The following is an 18,735-nucleotide window of genomic DNA, read 5'->3' on the forward strand; positions in this document are numbered from 1 at the left end:
GGGGTCCCAGTCTGCCCCTCGGAGCTGCGTGCGAGAGATTCTCCCGCTGCTCACCCTACAGCTGAGTGAACACAGCGGGCTCTCGGCCCAGTGCTCGGAAGGCCACCTGTCATGCACAGACCCTGCTCCTCCGTCCCAGCCTTTCAGGGGGGCTTTCTCCTGGAATCCCTCCAGCGAGGAAGGAAGAAGCTTCTCAGGGAACTGGAAATGAATGGCATGCAGGCCCAAGACCCCACTGGTCAGCACTGGGTTTTTGGCTTCTCCCCATTGCTGGCCAATGGCAAACCAGCATCCCCAGTATCCCAGTGGGGCCTCCACACGGCATGCAGCTGGTTGAGAGCCAGCTTGTTTATCATCCTGTTGTTGTTCTAGGAAGATGATGAGAAGCTAATTGAGGAAATCCAGAAGGAGGCCGAAGAGGAACAGAAAAGAAAAAACGGAGGCAAGTGCTCCTCCCCTCCCCCGCATAGACCCCGCACCCAGCACACTCCCCAGCTTACCCTTCCTGGGGATCCTGGCACTCACCCAGCCAGGGATGGCCCAGAGGATGCAGTCCCTCCGGTGGCTCTAGATACGCTCCAGCCCATGTCCTGCTCCCTGTGGGAAAGGCCATGAAGGCTTAGATACAGTTTCAGCATCTCCTTGATGGCAAGAAGGTCCCAAGGGGTAGGTGTCAGCTTAGGAAGCCAGTAGCAGCCAAACCCAACTGAAAAGACCGCAGGCCCACCCTGCAGCAGCGAGGGATGAAATGGCTTTTCGGCACGTGGCCGTCCGGGCCCTGGGTCTAAAGGAGAGACTCAGAGGCTCAGCCTGTTCTGAACTGGATCAGTCCCCACCGTCCAGGGGCACTGCCGTGGGGTGTCACACTCAGATGGAAGTGTGGTTTTGTCCAAGTGGCAGCTGGGGGTGGGGGGTGTCTATTTCCATGGGCCTCCTTGTGGCCTGGCCAGCGCTCCCGTGTGCTGATGGCCCCAGGTTCCTGCCGTCGCTGCATCCCGGCTCCCGGCGCCCAGCTCAGGGTGGGCGCACCCGGCGTCAGGATGTGCGCCCCAGGCCCACGTCCAGTCGGCCGTAACTGTTCTAACAGACCCTCTCTCCTTCCCAGAGAACACCTTCAAACGCATCGGGCCCCCCTTGGAGAAGCCCCCAGAGAAGGTCCAGAGGACGGACGCCCTGCCGAGACCCGTGCCGCAGAACCTGCCCCAGCCGCAGATCCCGCCCTACGCCTTCGTGCACCCGCCCTTCCCCCTGCCGCCGGTGCGGCCCGTGTTCAACAACTTCCCCCTCAACATGGGCCCCATCCCGGCGCCCTACGTGCCCCCCCTGCCCAACATGCGGGTCAACTACGAGTTCGCGCCGGTCCACCTGCCTCTGGAGCACAACCTGCCCATGCACTTTGGCCCCCAGCCACGCCATCATCACTTCTGACGCCTGAGCCGCGGGTGGGGGTGGGGTGGGCACCCAAGGCCAGCGGCCCTGCCCAGGCTTCCTCGGCAGGGGCGGTGGGCTGGGCTCCCAGCTCCTCCTGGGAAGGAAGGGCTGCTTCCCTTATGCGTGGCTGGTAGGCTGTGGCCACGCAGCAGTCCTCTGCTCTGACCCAGGTCCCTGCAGGAAGAGGCAAGGGACATGTTGGCCTGCACCCCCTGCCCCACTAGATAACAAGTCTCAGTTAAAAACCACATAGGCCTTGCTTATCACAGCGCCGTCTGGTTTGTAATAAAGCTGAAGGACCAGACGGTGTCGCCGAGGGCCGGGCCTGCAGCCGCCCCTCCCCCCCAGGGAGGCGCCCTGCTGCTCCGAGCCCCCTGGTCCCAGTGACGACGGCAGAGCCATGGCCAGGGGCCCGAGAGCAAGCTCGGTGGGAAGGCTGCTGACCATATCCCCAGGTGCGGGACGCCCCCCTTGGTAACAGTTCAGGGTCTGTCCTCCCCCTTCTGGGCCCACTCAGATGAGACTGCCTCACGCTCTGGGTTCCCTTGTGGTTTAAGCTGTCCGCCGTTGGCTTGCTTTGAATTTACTGGCTTCCCACGGCCCACTGGGCCGTCCCTCAGTCTGGACAGCCAAGTGTGATCCCAGATCGGGCCTGGGCATTCGGGATGGCCCTAAAGCTTTTGCCAAATAAAAGGCCCTTTGAGGCAGTTGGGATGGGCCTGGTGGCTCTGCCGGGCAGCCCAGGTATGAGGACCCTTCTCTATTGGCAACCTGGCAGTGAGCAGCTTCCCTAAAGCTGGGGGGGGGGGGGCGCGGTGGGTGTCCCCTCTCCAAGGAGCTGCCCTCTCAGGAGCTCTGCAGGCCTGGCATCTGCCCTTTCTCGAGGTTAAGGTACTTGTGGATCTGTGGGGTCCCTGCCATGTGCTCACTGCCTTTTCCCGTGCAGCGCCCGCCCCCAGCCCCCCTGGGTTGCCGAGCAGAGGCCTCTGCCGGGACAGCCTGCCTGGTCCCCTGTGTTCGCCTCTGTTTCTGCTGCTGTGCCTGAGGTCCGTGGGGTCCCCAGAAGCTCAGCCGCCCACAGACCTCAGAGGACGGTGAGCTGAGGCCCACCCCGGCCACAGCTTGCTTTGCTGCTGCCAGAGGCCTGCGCCACCCAACCCGCTCCCTGCTGTTGGCACCAAGCGTCGCTGTGCTTGGGCACCCACTGCCGTCACTGCTCAGATGTATTTCAAGAATTAAAGCCTGAGTCTGCTAAGTTGCGCCTTGCTGCCTTTCCTCCATCGGAGCCCTTCGCTGGCAGACGAGCCGCCCGGGCGTGGGGTGCGCCCCTGAGGACAGGCCTGCACTGTCTCCACTGCTGGGAGCTGCTCCCTGGGGGCCTGCCTGCCCCTCGGTGGCAGCGACCAGTACCTTGGAAGCATGTTCCCCGTGTTTCCCCATGGGAGGGTCTCAGGGCCATCGGCCAACAGCAGACAGCACCAGATGGGGAGGGTGACCCAGGCATGTCCTGCCTCACTAGTGACCGCTCGCTCTGGCCACCTAGACCTGAACAGGTCGTCCCACCTCGGCCCGCAGTCCGGAGTTTGTAGCTCCATGGAGGGCTTTGGGGAGGAGGCAGGCCCCTGTCACTGCCATCCAGCAAGTCCCCTAGGACCTGATACGCAAAGGACCAGAATAATGGTGTCCCCCAAGGCCGACCTGAGGACCTGTCCTTTGTGAGGGACTCTGGCTGGCTGTCGGCCGCAGGGCTGCTCAGGAGGTGTTTCTGCCAGTGCCTGGTCCCTGACTTTCTCATCACCAGCTGTTGGGTGGTTAGTGCCATGAGTTCTGCCCCTGCGTGAGCCACTAGGCACCTCAGTGTCCCGGAGGCAGGCCCAGGACCAGGGCTCCTCAGGAAGCGGTCATACTAGTAATGGGGTTTGGGAACAAGACGGGGCCGTAATCACGTGACAAGCCAGCACTTGCTTGCAACTTGCAGGCGGCAGGAATCCCGCAGAGGTCAGCCCCTTCCTGGGGCAAAGCCGCGGTCCCAGAGGCCCCTGGCACCTTCCCCACTTCGGGCCGCGTGCTCGCTCCCCAGAGCAAGATGCTGCCCAGTGACAGTCCCATTCCACTTGCCTTAAAACTGGAGAGGAATCTAGTATTTGCACTTAGCAAATAATTCTAAAACCTTTTTTTAAATGCATGGCCTGACACTTTGTATAAAAATAGCAAAAAATGATGAAGTTTTTCCTTTCTCGTAGAAAATACATAAAGTCTGTTTTAACTACTGTGTGTAAAAAGCCTGTATCATATGTACCTTGGACTTTTTGTAAATAAACATTTGTGCACTCTGCTCCCTCTGGTTTCCTTTCTCCACCTGGCAGGCAGGCTCTGTTGCCCCCACGAAATCACGGGCTGCACAGAGTGGGTCCCCAGGTTCCCAGAATGATTGGATCCAAACACCCCTCATTGGAGAGGGCACAGCAGGATTTCATGCCAGTGTAGCCGCCTGCTCGGGAAGGAAGGTTGTCCCACCTCCCTCCCTGCCAGGTTGGAAAACGGGTGACCCACTATGCCAGCCCTGGTTGCATGCCGACCAGGGGCCAGGGCACAAGTGGCTTGGGGGGGGGGGCTTTTTGGCACAGAATACTCCTCAAGAAATTGTGGTCAGGCCCCTGCAGCACATTTGCCTTGGAGAGCAATTTGTAGAAGCTCAGCCCTGACCTCTCTGAAGGTTTGGTTCAAATGGGAGAAACCTCACCCTCTGAGACCAGGAAACAAAGGCCAGGGAACAGCAGTGCCTGGACACAGGAGCGTGGGGGCACCACAGCGCCGGGGCGCAAACCGAGCTCGAAGTTGTAACGTTAACACAGAGCGATCCTCTCCTGCCGTTTGCAGCTTTTTCTTGGTGTGGGTGTGGGTGTAAGAAGTTCAGCTGCCCTGGCTGGTGTATCTCAGTGCGTTGAGCGCCGGCCTGCAAGCGGAAGCATCGCTGGTTCGATTCCCAGTTGGGGCACAGTCCAGGTCCCCAGTTCGGGGTGTGCGAGAGGCACCAGTCGATGTCTCTCTCACACATCGTTTCTCCCTCACTACCGCCCTTCCCATCTCTTTAAAAATAAAATCTTTAAATGAAAAAGTACAGCTGACCCTTGAGCAGCGCGGGAAGGGGCACCAGCTGCCCACACAGCCGGCAATCCAAGTGCATGCGGAGCCCCGGTCACCCGTCCGTGGACCTGGGCGCCCGGCCACCGGCTGGCCCTGGGACAGCGCAGTTTCGAACTGAGAGGGTCCATTGAAAGCTGTCCACGTGCAGGTGGACCCACACAGTTCAAACCAGCGTTGTGCGACGGTCACCATAGCCTGAAGTAAGTCCAGGACACGAGTGACCTCACTACTCCCCCCTCTGACCGGGTCACGGTGTGTTTAAATGGACCCGGGCCATCCAGTCATCGCTCCTGTACAGGGTGCGGGGTGCGCATATTTGCAGCAATAGCACAGACTCCCTACGGTTTCAGTCACGTAAACAATAACACAGACGGAGCCACTTTAAACTGGAGCTGGAGCAGCGGTCCCAGAGGAGCTGCCCTGCCTGGCTTCGGCCTCAAATTTTTGGGATTTTAAAAAGAGCAAAATAACCTTTGGACTGGGCCCAGGGCAACACGGTGTCTGTCCCAAAGAACTGTTTGCAAAGATAACCGGAAAGCCGATATGACTACTTGACCAATGATTGGAATTCTCAGATATCTCTGATGAACACCACTACGGGGCATCATCCCACCTGCCCCGTGGAAACGCCTGAGTGTTCCTGGCTTCTGTCTCCCCTTCGGAATGCTATTTGGGCTTCTGCCTGAATTATTAATTCTTGAATAGCTATTCCCATTGTATTCAAATAAAGGCTTGTTGCCTCTCACTTTAAAAGGCCTTGTTCTTCTTAGGTTAACAACAGGCAGATGAGTCATGGCTATTTTCCTCATGGGCTACAATCTTCCTTTCCGCCCAAGTAACCGGAGTCTCCCATACCTGCCGGCACCTGCTGGCACACGGGCTCATGCCTTTGCTCTTGCAAAGGTGGCTCTGTACCTTTCACTGCAAACTGCTTTCTTCCTGTCCCCTCTGGGGTGCTCTCCAGGTCTGTGGTCTGTAGTAGCTCTACTCCGGCCCTTCTGAGAGAAATGTCTTTGATAGACTTGCCCCAGGTTATTCAGGGATCCCCTGTTAAGGGAAACTCAGATGCTACCCAAGGGTTGCCACCACGCACGCCACAGTGGACGCCCCTCTGAGTGTCTATGCAGGTATCTCCAGTAGTGGGGTTGGGAATCAGAGGGTGGAGGGGAGCGGGTATGGGTGACCTTAACCAGATTCCTCTCCTGCAAAGCCGTGTGAGTCCCACTCCGCAGCTGAGACCCCTGAGCTGCGCCCTGTGCCCCTCGCAGGCATGCACCGTGCCCAGGTCTGTGTGCCGGCCTAGGGCTCTTCCTCTGGACTCTGACCTCACGGAAGTCTCCCCTGTATCGACACCCCTTTCTTTAGAGAGAGCTGCTTCCGAAGCTGAACTTGTTTTCCATCCTTAGAAGTATCTCTTTACATATAGACATGTGCCCATTTGAAACGTTTTAAAATAGAAAAAACTTGAAAACACTAAAGTATAAAGAAAAAGAATTGCTTTGTTACACAAAGGTAACCACTGATGTGTTTTTTTTCTTATTTTAAAGAGAAAGGAAGGAGGGGGGGACACTGACTGCTGTTTCACTTATGTAGGCATTTTTTGGTTGCTTCTAGTAAGTGCCCTGACTGGGGATTGAACCCACCATTTTGGCGTATCAGAATGACGCTCTAACTACTGACCTACTGAGCCAGGCCAGTACTGGGAATGTTTTTATGCATTTCCCTCCAGTGTCGTTTTTTTCCTATGGTTATACAATATGTTTCACAAAACTGGGCAACCAGGGGAGCAGGTTTTCCTCCTGCTGGAGCCTCAGCGAGGCACCGGCAGCAGCGCTTCTGAACCACGGTGGCTGGCGCCGCCTGTTAGCCTTCTCTGGACTTCTCCAAGTCCCTTTTCCCAAGGCTCGTGCAAAGCTCCCCCTGCCCAGCCTACTGGCCCTTTGTTCTCATGACCCCTGCAGAGAGTGCTCCCTCGAATCCCCACCTGTGTCTTCCCTCTGGCTCAGGCTTTGCTTCCTCTCCTTTCCTCTGCACAGTGTGGCAAGGACAGCCCAGAGGACTGGTCGCTGGCTCTGCTTTGCTTTGCAGCAGCAGGTGCCAGTTAAAGCCCCCAAGAGAGGGCGTAGAGCCGGCCCGCGCCGTCCTGGGGGTCACGCCTTCCCTTAGCCGGACGGGGAGATTCCGCCGGGGCTGTCGCGGGTTGTGGTGTTTAGGAAGGTCCTCGTGGGCCCTGCAGGTGTGTCCCTCCCGGCACGCGTTGCGCTTCCGCCCACACGCCTGCGCACGTGCCCTGAGGGTACAAGCCTGGGGCGGACCCTGGGCAGTCGGGCTGTTAGCCCTTGGCTCGCCAGGTCGCCCTTCCCGTCCCTTGTACTCTGGTCACGAGCTTCTCACCCATCAGCCTGAGTTGCGCCTCATTCCCCCGCAGGAACCCACAGCCTCGGGGTAGCGCAGCCACGCGGCAGGCGCCCATGTTGTTCAGGATCAGTGCCTGGCTGGGGGATGCAGAAGGGGACCCTGGGGGCGTCCCAGGACAGGTCGTTCCTGCCCCGTGGCGGGGCTGGGCAGCCTGGTCGCGTGGCAACGCAGGGAACTACCTCACCACGCAGGTTGTGCCGCTGCCCGACTGAGGACCCCCTCCCCGAATGAACCCCTTCCAGCGCGTCCCCCGCCCCCAGCTCTGGAAGAGCTGGACTCCGGGACATTCAGCTGTTCCTTCCACGTCACCGGGCCTTTTCTGGCTTCCCCCCCGGCCGCGAGGGTTGGTGCGTCGGCCGCCAGGACGCCGCCAGCTGCCCGGCATCCCTTTGTGGCCCCCATCTGCCCGTGCCAATCTCGAGACTACCCCTGGGGCCGCCAATCCCAGCGCAGGCATCTCGGTTTCGTCATCAGCAGCCAATCAGCGCTGCCGCTGACCCTCCCGCAGCGAGGCCGGAGCAGGCGGCCCCAGGCCCCGGCGGAGCCCCCGCTGCCCGACCCCAAACCGCGCCTCCCGGCCCGTTCTCAGTCGCCGCCCTGCTCTGACCCTCTATAAAACGGGCCCCCAGCTCCCCCACCCAGGGACGCCCTGGGCGAAGTGTGGGACCGCAGAAAGGCCAGCCCAGAGCCTGCCTGGCGTCCCCGCTGTGCCCACGCGGCGGCCCACGTGGCTCAGGACCCAGGCGCCCCCTCCTAGCTGCAAACTCCTTCAGCCTTTTCTAGGCTGCAGGTGGAAAATGCCCCCCTCCCTGCCTCCCTCGCACCCAGAGCCGCACCAGCGGCCCCGCTTCGGTGAGGATCCACCCCGAACTGCCAGCTTGGCCACATGGCCCAGCCCTCCCAGGCCCTGCACTCACTGGACACCCCAGCTGGAGGGGGACCAGAGGCCCCTGATCCCAGCCCCCCCGCACTCCCCTTGCCCGGGCGGCAGGAGCGTGCGCTCTCCGGGGTCGCGGCTGCCCGGACCTCTGCCCCCAAGCCTGCCAGCGCACACCCACCCCAGACACCTCCTGCGCCAGACCCCACCAACACTGGAGGCGGAACGCTGAGGATCCACGGAGGCCGCCACCTCCCCTCCTCGGAGCCCAGTGTCCCGCGCGTGGGACTCCAGTGCCCAGGGGAGACCTCTGGGGTGAACCAGAGCCCACACCGCTGCAAGGCCCTCCTCCGCGCCGAGGGGTCCGGGCTCCTGGGCCGCCCCTCCCCGCTGCCTTCACCCCCGAGACACACGCAGGCCGAGCCGGGCGCTGGACTTGTGTTATTTTATTTTGCTCTTTCCAGTCTGAAGCTACTATCACGGGCATTTGGAGTTATACAAATGACACATACAAAAAATAAAAGACCAGGACACCCAGAGCGAGATGCATGGCGGTGGTGAACCACGGTGGGGGGGGGGGGGCTCCTCACGGGATCCCAGTTGAGGGTGGCCCCGGCTTTGCCCCACCCCGAGACCCAGAGTCCCGCCAGGCAAGGAGCACCGATCATGCCGGCTGGAGGGTCTGGCTGGGGCGGTGAGGGGCGCAGCACCACCGGGTAGGGACATAGGCCAGGAGGTGGGCAGGTGGCAGGGCCAGTGAGAGCCACGGGGTGAGTGAGGGGAGGGGGTGATTCTGGATTCAGGGAGGCGCCCTACCTGCCCCCCCCCCCCAGCAGGCCGAGGGCACCAAGGCCTGGAGATGCTGTCCCAAGGTGCCCCCCCAACACCCCGGGAGGACCACTCATGACCATACCCAGGCTTGCCTGAGCCGCCTCCACACCATTTCATTAAAAAAACAAAACAGAACACTGATTTGGTCATTTTCTGCTTCCAGTCAGGCCAGGGTGAATGAGAGAGACAGGAGCAGGGCCCCAGACCACGGGGGACGCGCAGTGAGCAGACCTGCTCCGGGGAAAGGGGACAGGTGTCGGCACTCTAGTTTCAGCCCTTACGGGGGCACCACCGAAGGGCTTACGGGGGCACCACCGAAGGGCTTACGGGGGCACCACCGAAGGGCTCGGGGCAAGTGCCCGGCTCCCGCGGAGCTGGGGGATCCCGGCTGGCGGGGGCAGGAAATTCCAGTTACACTCCCCACACCCAGGCCCCCAGCCCCCACTGCTCATCGGCCACTTTGGGAAATGAGGCTCAGAGTCATCTGAGGTCAGAAGAAAGAGGTGCCAGCCTCGCCCACAGCAGAGAAGAGAGGGCTGACGGTCACAATACCCACAAGGGCCAGGCCACAGCCACTGACCCGCCCGGGGAGAGGCCACGCAGGCAACAGGTGGGGACACAGTTTTCTCTGGGTTTCCAGTTTGAAAGGCAAGGGGCTGGCCGCCGTCGGCAGCGCCCACCTGGAGAAGAATTAGCGGGAGGGGTCAGGGCGGGTTGGGGACAGGGACGCGGGGGGCAGGGCCTAGTACTCCCACAGCGTGGCAGGGTCGATGGTCTCGGCGCAGGCCTTCAGGACCCCTGCGTGGTCCCCCTTCAGGTAGCGCCCGCCCGCCTTGATGGCCACCTTGTTGTAGTCGCAGAACTCGAAGAAGAAGTCGACAGGGGTGTCACTGCTGCTGGTGACCAAGGAGTCACTGCCCACCGTCCAGTACTTGCCTGTGGAGTCTGGGGGGAGGGGCCAGACTGTCAGGCCCTGATCCCCACCCCGCAGTCCCAGCTTCCAGAATGGGGGAGAGGGCAGTTAGGCCCACCCAAACCTCCCAGCCACCCGTGCGGATGGGAGCCCATCGCCCTGCCCCCAGGGTTTCCGTCCCACCCTTTCTGGAACCCTGACTCCCTGTCCGCTCTAGCTCGGTCTGGGCTGGGGTCTGGAGTAGGCCGGGAGGTCTCCCTCCTATACAGAGAAAGATGGGGAGGGACTGCTCCCAGTCCAGAGCCCCTGGTGGCCTCAGGACATCTGTCGCCCTGGGGCTTGGAATGGCAGAAGCCAAGTCAGAGGGAGGCCCGGCTGAGCCCCAAAGCCAGGGCCATGCCAGGCAGGGGGTGCCCAGGGGCCCCACCCAGCACCCACGCTCGGGAGGACCTGCCTTTGATGTTGTAGGCGCCGTCGCTGAACTCAAGCTGGAAGACGTCGTAGTTGGAGCGGTTGGCGTCCAGGGTGCCCGTGACCTTGCGGCAGCCGATGAAGCCGTGCTCCCCACGGAACACGATGATGGGGCGGTTGATCAGCTTCATCAGGAAGAGCTCCGTGTCCCCTGTCCCGGAAAGGGGAGGGGCCATGAGCCTCACGCGGTGTGGCTGGGACGCCCAGGCCATGGCTCGGAGAGAGCGAGCAGGAGCCTGGGGTCACACAGCACAGGGCGGGCCTCAGGGGGCGTTGGGGAGCGACCTCAGCGTGGTTAGACCGTGCAGGAGGGAGGGTCTTGAGGGGGCGCCCCCAGTTGGCTACCTGCTGTCTCCACGGACGCAGCCAGCTGCCCGTTCTTCTTGGCCGTCACAAACTTGCCGTTGGACGCGCGCAGTGTGATCCGCCGGTCACGCCACTCGATGTCAAAGTAGCAGCTGGCATTCCTGGGCACGACAGGACAGAGTCAGGCGGAGTCCCGCCGGCCCTGGGCCCCCCGGAGGGCCGGCCTGGCGGGCGGGGCACTTACTTGGTGGAGGCGGTGGACTGCACACCCCCCGTGGCCGTCAGCGTCCAGTACTTGCCCGTGTGGGTGCGGAAGGCGCACTTCTTGGTGTCACGGTCGATCTCCAGCTGGAAAGTTTCCTGGTCAGTCTCTTCGTCCTGATTGGCCGACAGGTCCATACCTGCGGGGACAGCCTCCAGCTGGTACCCATGGCCCTGCCCCCAGACGCACACCCACAAGCCTTGGCAGCCCCAGGCCTGCAGAGCAGAGGACAGACCCCAGGACAGGCGGGGCCACCCCACGAGCAGAACTGCTCATCTGGCTCTGTGTCACTTTCTTTGTTGACAGAATTAACAACTTTCAACAAACCAGCTGCAGGAAGACATTGTAGAGCCGGTTGGGAAATTGTCCTCTGGCCAGGGAGGATTGATGTTAAGGATTAATTATTGTTAATCATGTTGTGGTTAGGTCAGAAAATGGCCTCGTTTTATCAGAGAGAGAGGGAGAAACATCTCGAGATGAAATGTCCTGATGTTGGGGGTTTGCTTTAAATACAACCAAAAGCAGTGACCGCGGTGACCGGTGGAAGGCACAGCAGAACACCGCTTCAGTGCAAGTGTAAGACTTACAGACAAACCGGGGAGCCCGGGCTCTCTCAGGAAACCTAGGAAACGCACAGAAGCAAAAACACGAAGCCACATATCTGCCCACACCATGGCGCGCCCCGGACAGCCAGCACTGGGCCTGGGGGTCGCCTCTGCAGACACACCTTCATTTGCATATGACCTGCACCGTTTTGTGTACCATGGTGACCTCCTCCAGCGAAGACCTGGACCTGGCACCTTTGTCCCCACAGGACCAGTTCGCAGCCCCAAGCGCCCTGGGTTCTAAGAACCACACCTCCAGGGCAGCTGCGCAGAGTGCCAGCCGCGCGGGCCCACCAGCGTGTCACCGTTTGGGCCTTGATGCCACGCTGGTGGTGACAAGCGTCCCTTCAGACGAGGAGCTGAGGACTGGCAGGTGGCACCAGAGCCAGGTCTGAGCGCACCCGCCCCAGAACCCACCCTCAGTTCTCCAGCCACTACTTAGGGCCTGAAAGGTGTCAGCCCCTTCTTAACCCAATGACATGTCCCTACATCAGTACCAAGGGGTGGGGACCTTCACCCCCACTTCACAGAGACTGAGGCAGGGAGGTGATGTCCTTGGCCAAGGTGACCCAGAGGGAAAGCAAGGGGCCCTGGTGGCTCTCAGGAGGGCAAGGTGGGCACACTCAGGCCCTCTCTCCCCCAGCCCTCCCACCACTCCATGGACCAGTGGGCATGGCTTCCGTGGGTCCCCCAGGGTCCTGACCCGGGCCCTCGCGGAGCCCCTGGGCTCAGCCCTCCAGGCCGCGGGCCCCCGGTGTCAGGGACCTCCTGACAAGCTGGGACCCAGGCAGTGAGTGGGACTGACCACCACACTCCAGGGAAGCCCTGAGCCAGGATGGGGTCAGCAAGGGCCGGGTCTGCTAAGCCCAGAGCCAGCACCCAGCACGGACCTTCCTGACGCCACGCCGGAGAGCGGAGCAGGGCTGCGGTCCCCTCCATCCGTCTGCAGAGGCGCCACACCCTGCTCTGCAGAAAGCCACCCTGCGGCCACCAGTCCGCCGGGAGGCACAACCTGCCCAGTGCGCGGTGGGCTGGCCAAGGGAAAGGGAGGGAACAGACGAGAGGGAAGGCCCTCTGCGTACACCCCAGTAGCAGAACAGCCAGAGAGGACTCCCCAGAAAGAGAAAAGGGGCAGGGAGGGGACCTGGAACAGAGGTCAGATCTGATAGCCTCCCCAGCCTGGCAGGGAAACGGGGCTCGCCAGCCTGCCTGCCGGGGCTCCCAGCCTCCCCGGGGGCCTGCTCACTGAGCCAGACGGGTCCCCTCGGGCCGCTGAGCTGTCTGCAGGCGGGTGCACCCTGGGCTTGAGCCAGGGAGCATCCCGCCTTCTCAGAGGAACAAAGGGAGGTTCCACAGTGCCCAGGGCCATAACCACCTCCACCAGCTCTCCTCCTCCGAGCCCATCAGCCTGCGGAGCCCAGGCCTGGACGGGTTTGATGAAAACACCCAGGCCAGCGAGTGACCCACAGCAGAAGCCAGGCGGGCACCCTTGGGACAGTACTTCCCACTCACTCAGCCTCAGCTTCTCTCCCTGCCTGTCAAAAGGGCCCCCAGTCTCTCCGTTCTTCCAGGAAGCTGAGGATTTTGGGGCCTGGTGCCGCTTAGGTGCCAGGTCTTTCAACCCCAACAGGAAGGGAAGGGGTGGGGTAAGAGCCCCCCCCCACTACCATCCAGCAAGGCCCCTCCTGGCTCCAAGGCCAGGCCCAGACAGGAAAGGCCCCTCTTGGCCTTGGAGTCTCTAATTAGAGCTGGGTTACTATGGAAACAGGGTTTTCTTCAGGATTTTTCATCAACAGCAGCACAGAAAACCTGAGTCACGGACCCACAGGAGCCCTTGGGGGCAGGAGGTGTGGGGGCTCGACGGGAGCCCACAGGCACTCGCCCCCTTCCCCAGAGCGCCCCAGAGAGGCACCCGGAACCCCCGCCTGTGCCCCCCATCATGGCTTGCTCTGCCTGGTCGCCCCCTCCCTGTCTGACACCCTCTGGTCCCCGTCCCCGTAGCCTCAACACTTCCCCAGCTCCCCCACCCCCATTCAGCTTAGGAGAGGGGCCTGGAAGCACCGGTGGTCTCCTGCCCCTCCCCTCTTCCCAGTCTCTCTCGCCGCTCCCTGGCCCCTTCAAACGCCTCCTCTGCCTCACAGAAGCCGTTGGCTAGGCCTGCAATGCCCGGCCTCACGAGGATTCTTACACACCCTGCAATGCCCAGCAGGACCTGCCCTTCCTCCACCAGCCAGCCTGGCCTTCGGGCGGCTGGGGCAAGCCACTTCCTGAGCGTGGAGTCCCCGGTCAACTGGCCAGGTGCAAGGCCAGGTGCCAGAGCAGCTGGAAAATGGGGTGAGGCGCTGCCCAAGGTCTGGCTGGAGCCCAGGGCCGGTGAGGCTCCCAAGGAGCAGGAGGTGCTGCCCTCAGCGCCCCTGCCACCCTCCACCCTGCCCAAGCCATGCCCTCACTGTGGTCACAGCCACACCACTTCCCAGGTCCTGGTGGCCAGCCCTGCCTCTAATGGTGGCTCTGATGGCCACCTCCCAGAAATACAGCCTGGCTGAAAACGTGCCCAGGGCAGCCAGGGGGCAGGGGCCAGCCCTGTACAGATGGGGAACTGAGGCAGGATGAGCAGGCTGCAGCTTCAGCAAGGAACACGCCACGCCCACCAGGCAGCCAGTGCAGGCCTGCGTACATGAGTCACGTCCCCCAGCCACTAAGCCCAGGATGCTCCTCCTTCCTGGCTGGAGTTTCCCAGCGTGTGTCGGAAGCTGCCTCCTTGCCACGCAGGCCCCTCCAAGATGGCCTCTGCAGAGACACACACACACTCACACACACACCCTGATGCCAACTCAGAGTCCTTTGGTCATTCGCCATCCCACCAGGAAGATCCACGGTCAGCTAACATGCAAATGAGATGAAGACCCCAAGACCTGAAGCCGATGGAGCCCCAATATCAACTCTGAAAGCCCCCTCCCCCCAGTTCCTCATCTCCCTAAACTCATAGATGAGCCAACACCCCTCTGTTGACCCAATTTCCAGCTCTTCCTGCCCCATCAGCCTGAATCACATCCTGACACCCCCTGAGAGCTTTACTACAGAGGAGCGGCGTCTGTCCAGGCTCGCCAGGGGCTGCCAAACACACCCTTAAGCTTACTCTGGGCTTTCTGCTCCTTCCTGCCTCAGGGCCTTTGCACAAGCCGTACTGTTCCCCACACTGTGCTCCCTGCGAGTCATCCTTCAGGTCAGCCCAAGCATCTTCCCCAGAAAGGGACCACCCCCATCTCCTCTGGAACCCTCATGTGCTTCCTGGACCCCAGACCTTTGCTTGACAGCTCTGCGCTTTCGATCACGCTCCCCCGAGAACAACCCCACCAGGAAAGGGCCCAAGACATGACCACTTGTTCAGCACTCAGGCCTCAGCACTTCTCACTCAGCAGGAGCTCAATGTCTGCTGAACAGGTGGGGAGGCCTGCCCCACTGAGGGCTGGGTGAGAACAGATGGGGAGGCCCACGTGGGCCCCAGAGGCTGGGAGGCATCAGGGGGCTCAGGTAAGAGCCCACTCTGGAGTCAAGAAGGCCTGGTTCTGCATGCGGCTTCCCAGTTGTGACCTTGGGCACATGGCTTCACCTTTCCGGGCCTTAACCCACCCACCTGTGGGATGGAAGCCCTACTGCCCACGCCCATCAGCAAACTCAAGCACAAAACTGCCTGCACCCCCGCTGTGACAGGAGCCCCTCACTAGAGGGGCCACCAGGAGAGGGCCACTGTCTGGGCGCCATCCAGCCACCTCCAGAGGCTGGAGTCCAACTTCCCATCCAGGGGACCAGACCCCACAGCTCTCTCCCTCCGGTGGGGCCTCCGGCTGCCAGGAGTCAACTGCCTTCTCCGCCAAAGGAGAGGCGGGCCGCCGGGCGCCAGAAGGAAGAGAAGCGCCAGGGGGGATCGGGGGAGGGAGGAGAGGGGCTCACTCTGGCTCGGAAATGGCGAGGCCGGCGGCAGGCCCCAGGAGAGGACACCGCGAACTGCGGCCAATTGTTCTGGGCCTCGGGGTGGGTTCACTCGAGGGTAAGGGGCTTCCCTAGGGATCCGGGCTCACGCTGAGGCCGCCCGACGCCTGCAGGCCAGAGCGCACCGGCCCGGGGACGCGCGGCCGGCGCAGGGCGGGGTGCCTGGCAGGCCGCCATCCGCGCCAAGCCAAGCCGTCCCGGGTCTGGGGTGCGAGGAGGGAGGCTGCCTCCCGGGGAGGCTCCGGACCCGAGAACTAGGTCCGGGGGGCGGCGTGAATGGGGGTCCTCAGCAGGGGGGCTCCGCAGAAATATGACTCCTCTCCCCCGCCCCGCCGCATCTGGTTTTCCCATCTGCAGAGACCGAGCAGGACAAAGGGGGCGAGGGAGGGCCCAGTCGAGGAACCCGCCCCCCTGTTCACAAAGGCCGCGGCCTCGAACGAGGGCAGAGACGGGAGGAGGGGTCGGGCGGGGGGAAGGGCAGACACTGGGGGCCCCCTCCCCAGCGGAGGCTAACCACGCCTGACACCACGCGGTGGAGAAAGGCCCCGAGGGCGGGGTGGTGGGGGGCGCCCCGCAGGGATCAAAGCCTTCCCTCCCGCCCTCAAAAGGCCGCTCTTGGGGGTTGGGAGCGCGTCCGGGACGGGTTACGACCCTCGCCTCCGCCCCGGAGCAAAAGGCCCGCTGACAGGGGGAGGGGCCCGCCGATCCCAGGGACCGGCGCGCGCGGAGAGAACCCAGATTGGGCAGGGGGGCCGGAGAGTGGCAGCCAGGGCGGCGGAGCCTGGACACCCCGAGCCCAACGCGGGGTGGGGGTCACGCAGCGGCGCCCAGAGCTGGGCAAAGCCCCACCCCTCGCTCCCTCCTCGGGGCTGGAGTGCACGTCCCGCGGCGGGACGGGGCGGCCTGCACGTCTCGCGGGGGCACCGCTGGGAAGCGCAGCGGCGCCGCGGGCGAGAAAGGGCGGGAGGCTGGGGGTGGGGTGCGCTTTGTGCACCGACCGGGGAGGCGGGGGCGGCGTCCCCACTCACCCTGGCGCGTGGACACGTTCCTCTCGTTGGCGGCCTGCAGCACGACCTGGGCGCAGCTCTGCTCCAGGGCGAAGAGCTCGTCCTTGCCCACCTTGGTGGCCTTGCCCGCCTTGAGCGTGCCGCTGGGCCCCGACGGCGCCAGGTAGCGGCCTTCGCAGTCGCGGAAGGCCACCTTGCCGGAGCGGAACTCGAGCGTGTAGCCGGTGGCGGGCTCGGGCCGCGCCACCAGGCGCCCGTCGTGGCGCAGGAAGCGGTGGTCGGCGGTCTGCACGCTGTAGCGCTGGTCCTGGAAGGCCAGCGTGATGAGCGAGTCGACGCCCCAGGGCACGTCGCGGTCCACCGCGATCTCGTCCGCCGGCCTGGCGCTCAGGTGCGCGTAGCGCTTGCGGGTCAGGCTGTAGATGTTGACCTGCGGGTGCATAGCGATGTGCACGCTCCACTTCTCGGCCGGCGACACCGTCTGCGCGAAGCACGACAGGCGGTCCTCGGTGCCGCCGAAGTAGCGCCGGTGCGCCTCGGACTGCAGCGACCAGCGGCCGTCGTCGTGGGCCACGATCAGGAAGCGGCAGTCGGCGCCCGGCACCTCGCGCTCGCAGGTCACGTTGCCGTCCTTGTCGGCCGCCAGGTAGCGGCCCAGGTGGCTACGGAGGCACACGGCCGCGCTGCCCGCTTCGTCGGGCGGCTGCTCCAGCGTCCAGATCTGCTTCTTCTTCAGGCTGCTGGCCGACGCGTTCACCTTGAACCCGAACGCCTCGGCCGTCAGGTACTTGTTGCCGCAGTTGATGAGGCCGAACTGGATCTGCACCGCCTCGGTCGTGCCGTTGGCAGTCATGGTGGCGGCGGGCGGCGGGCCCGGCACGGCCCGGGCGGTCGGTGGCGGGTCCCCGCGGCAGCTCCCGAGTCCTTTGTTCGGCGACCACCGGCCGGCGCGCACCCTCCGCAGCGCTCCACAGCGCCGGCTGGGGCGCCCCAGCCCTTTATAGGCGGGTGACGTCAGCGCCACGAGGCCCCGCCCCCGCTTCGCGGCGCCCTCGGCTTGGGAGGGGGCGCGGAGCCCGAGGGGGCCCTCTCCGCAGCGCTGGGGCCCCAAGGCGCGCGGGTGGCGGCTCGGCCCCCGGTGTCCCCTCCTTCGGCACGGCGGGCCTCTGTAGCCCCTCACCTCGGCGTCCACCCCTACCCTCCACGCCACGGCCCAACCCCCGCAGCGCCGCAGCCCGAGGACTCACCCGGGGCCCCGGACCGACCCCTCGGAGGGCCCCCTCCCCAAGCCCAGCAAGGAGGTAGGACGAGCCAGGTTCGCGGTTGCGACAGAGGCGTTGTGACGGGGTGGAGGCGGTCCGGAGGGCGCTCGGAGGGGTGGGCTAGGAGCAGAGCCTTGAAGGAGCCGAGAGAAGCCACTGCGAAGGCCTGTGGGTCGGTGGGGTGGGGGTGAGGGGCGGGCGGGCCAGGAGCTGGGGAGGGGTCTGCAGACCCCAGCTCACCCCACCCAGGCCTTGCAGTGAGGCCCTCTCGAGGGGGCTGTGGTTCCCTGAGGCCTCGCTCCCAGGACACCGCTCGCAAGGCCACCCAGCCCCCTCCCAGGGGCCCAGGCGCCCAAATAGCCTTGGGAGGGGCCTCAACAAGTGACCAGCGTTCCCATTGTGGGGACCCAGAAGCCGCAGGATTGTGGCCTACTGGGCAGCGGGGTGAGCAGTGTGTCCTTTGACCGGGCACTTCAAAGAGATGCTACAGCGCTGCCAGGCAACACAGCCCTGAGGTCCCAGCCCAGGTCCCACGTCTAGGGCCAGGGTGCCTCCCGCTTTACACCCAAGACTCCAGCGTCACAGGGTGCTGAGCCCGCACACAGAAGGGGTGACACGTCATCCTTCAGGACCCCAACTCTCCATCCTGCAGCAAAGGGGACATTCCTGCTCTGGCTGGGGAGCTCAGCTGGTTAGAACATCGCCACAGTATGCCAAGGTTGTGGGTTCAATCCCCAGTCAGAGCACATACAAGAGTCAACCAATGAGGCATGAATAAGTGGAACAACACATCCATGTTTCTCTCTCTGTCTCTGTCTCTCTCCGTTCCTCTTCTCTCCAAATCAATAAATGAAAAACGGGGGGGGGGGGGAGGGGGGCATTCCCTACAGACACCCACCTCACCCCTGTCTAGGAACACTTCCCTTTCTGAGCCTCTCTGAAGGCCATGTGTGCTGGGACATTCCCAACATGCCGGGCAGGCCCCTGGAATGCCGCCGGCCACAGGCTGCCCACGAGGTCTCCAGGCCAAGGCGGGGGCCACTGCCTGACTCCCCCTCCAGTCGGTCTGAGCCTGGGCCTCCCCCTGGAAACCCCCGTGAGGGAGTTTTGTCTTCCAGGGGAACATGGTGTGACCTTCTTGCCTTCGTGCCACCGATGGCTTTATTGGCAGGGCCTTGCTCCCCAGGCTGGCACTCCTGCAGTGTTGCCTCC

The 18,735-nt window shown here is 63.3% G+C and overlaps 2 protein-coding genes across 3 annotated transcripts in view; one reads left to right on the plus strand and one right to left on the minus strand.

The window, feature by feature from the left end:
* The window catches only part of LOC150001078 (E3 ubiquitin-protein ligase RNF216-like), a 51,069-nt gene extending 49,569 nt beyond the window's left edge, over positions 1 to 1,500 (plus strand). For both annotated transcript variants that reach the window (XM_090288652.1, XM_090288651.1), the window contains exons 4-5: positions 373 to 442; positions 1,106 to 1,500. In XM_090288652.1, coding sequence (XP_090144778.1) covers positions 373 to 442; positions 1,106 to 1,428 — 393 coding nt within the window. In that variant the 3' untranslated portion in view covers positions 1,429 to 1,500. The remainder of the gene's footprint in view (positions 1 to 372; positions 443 to 1,105) is intronic.
* A 7,539-nt stretch (positions 1,501 to 9,039) lies between these two features.
* Positions 9,040 to 17,151, minus strand: FSCN1 (fascin actin-bundling protein 1). The gene is made up of 5 exons (XM_090289907.1): positions 16,283 to 17,151; positions 10,639 to 10,795; positions 10,434 to 10,555; positions 10,072 to 10,239; positions 9,040 to 9,649 (listed from the first exon to the last, which is right to left on the minus strand). The coding sequence occupies exons 1-5, from the start codon at positions 17,112 to 17,114 to the stop codon at positions 9,447 to 9,449; spliced, it is 1,482 nt and encodes a 493-aa protein (XP_090146033.1). The 5' UTR covers positions 17,115 to 17,151; the 3' UTR covers positions 9,040 to 9,446.
* Positions 17,152 to 18,735: the final 1,584 nt, after the last annotated feature.

The sequence above is a fragment of the Furipterus horrens genome, unplaced genomic scaffold (assembly GCF_987537825.1).
Source record: "Furipterus horrens unplaced genomic scaffold, mFurHor1.1.pri manual_scaffold_10, whole genome shotgun sequence".
NCBI classification, from domain to species: domain Eukaryota; kingdom Metazoa; phylum Chordata; class Mammalia; order Chiroptera; family Furipteridae; genus Furipterus; species Furipterus horrens.

Coding starts and splice junctions, on each gene's coding strand:
- FSCN1 (XM_090289907.1), bottom strand. CDS start 17,114: ATGACTGCCAACGGCACGACCGAGGCGGTGCAGATCCAGTTCGGCCTC. Junction 10,240..10,433: donor TGCGTCCGTGGAGACAGCAG/GTAGCCAACTGG, acceptor TTTCCGGGACAG/GGGACACGGAGCTCTTCCTG. Junction 9,650..10,071: donor CGGCGCCTACAACATCAAAG/GCAGGTCCTCCC, acceptor CCCTCCCCCCAG/ACTCCACAGGCAAGTACTGG.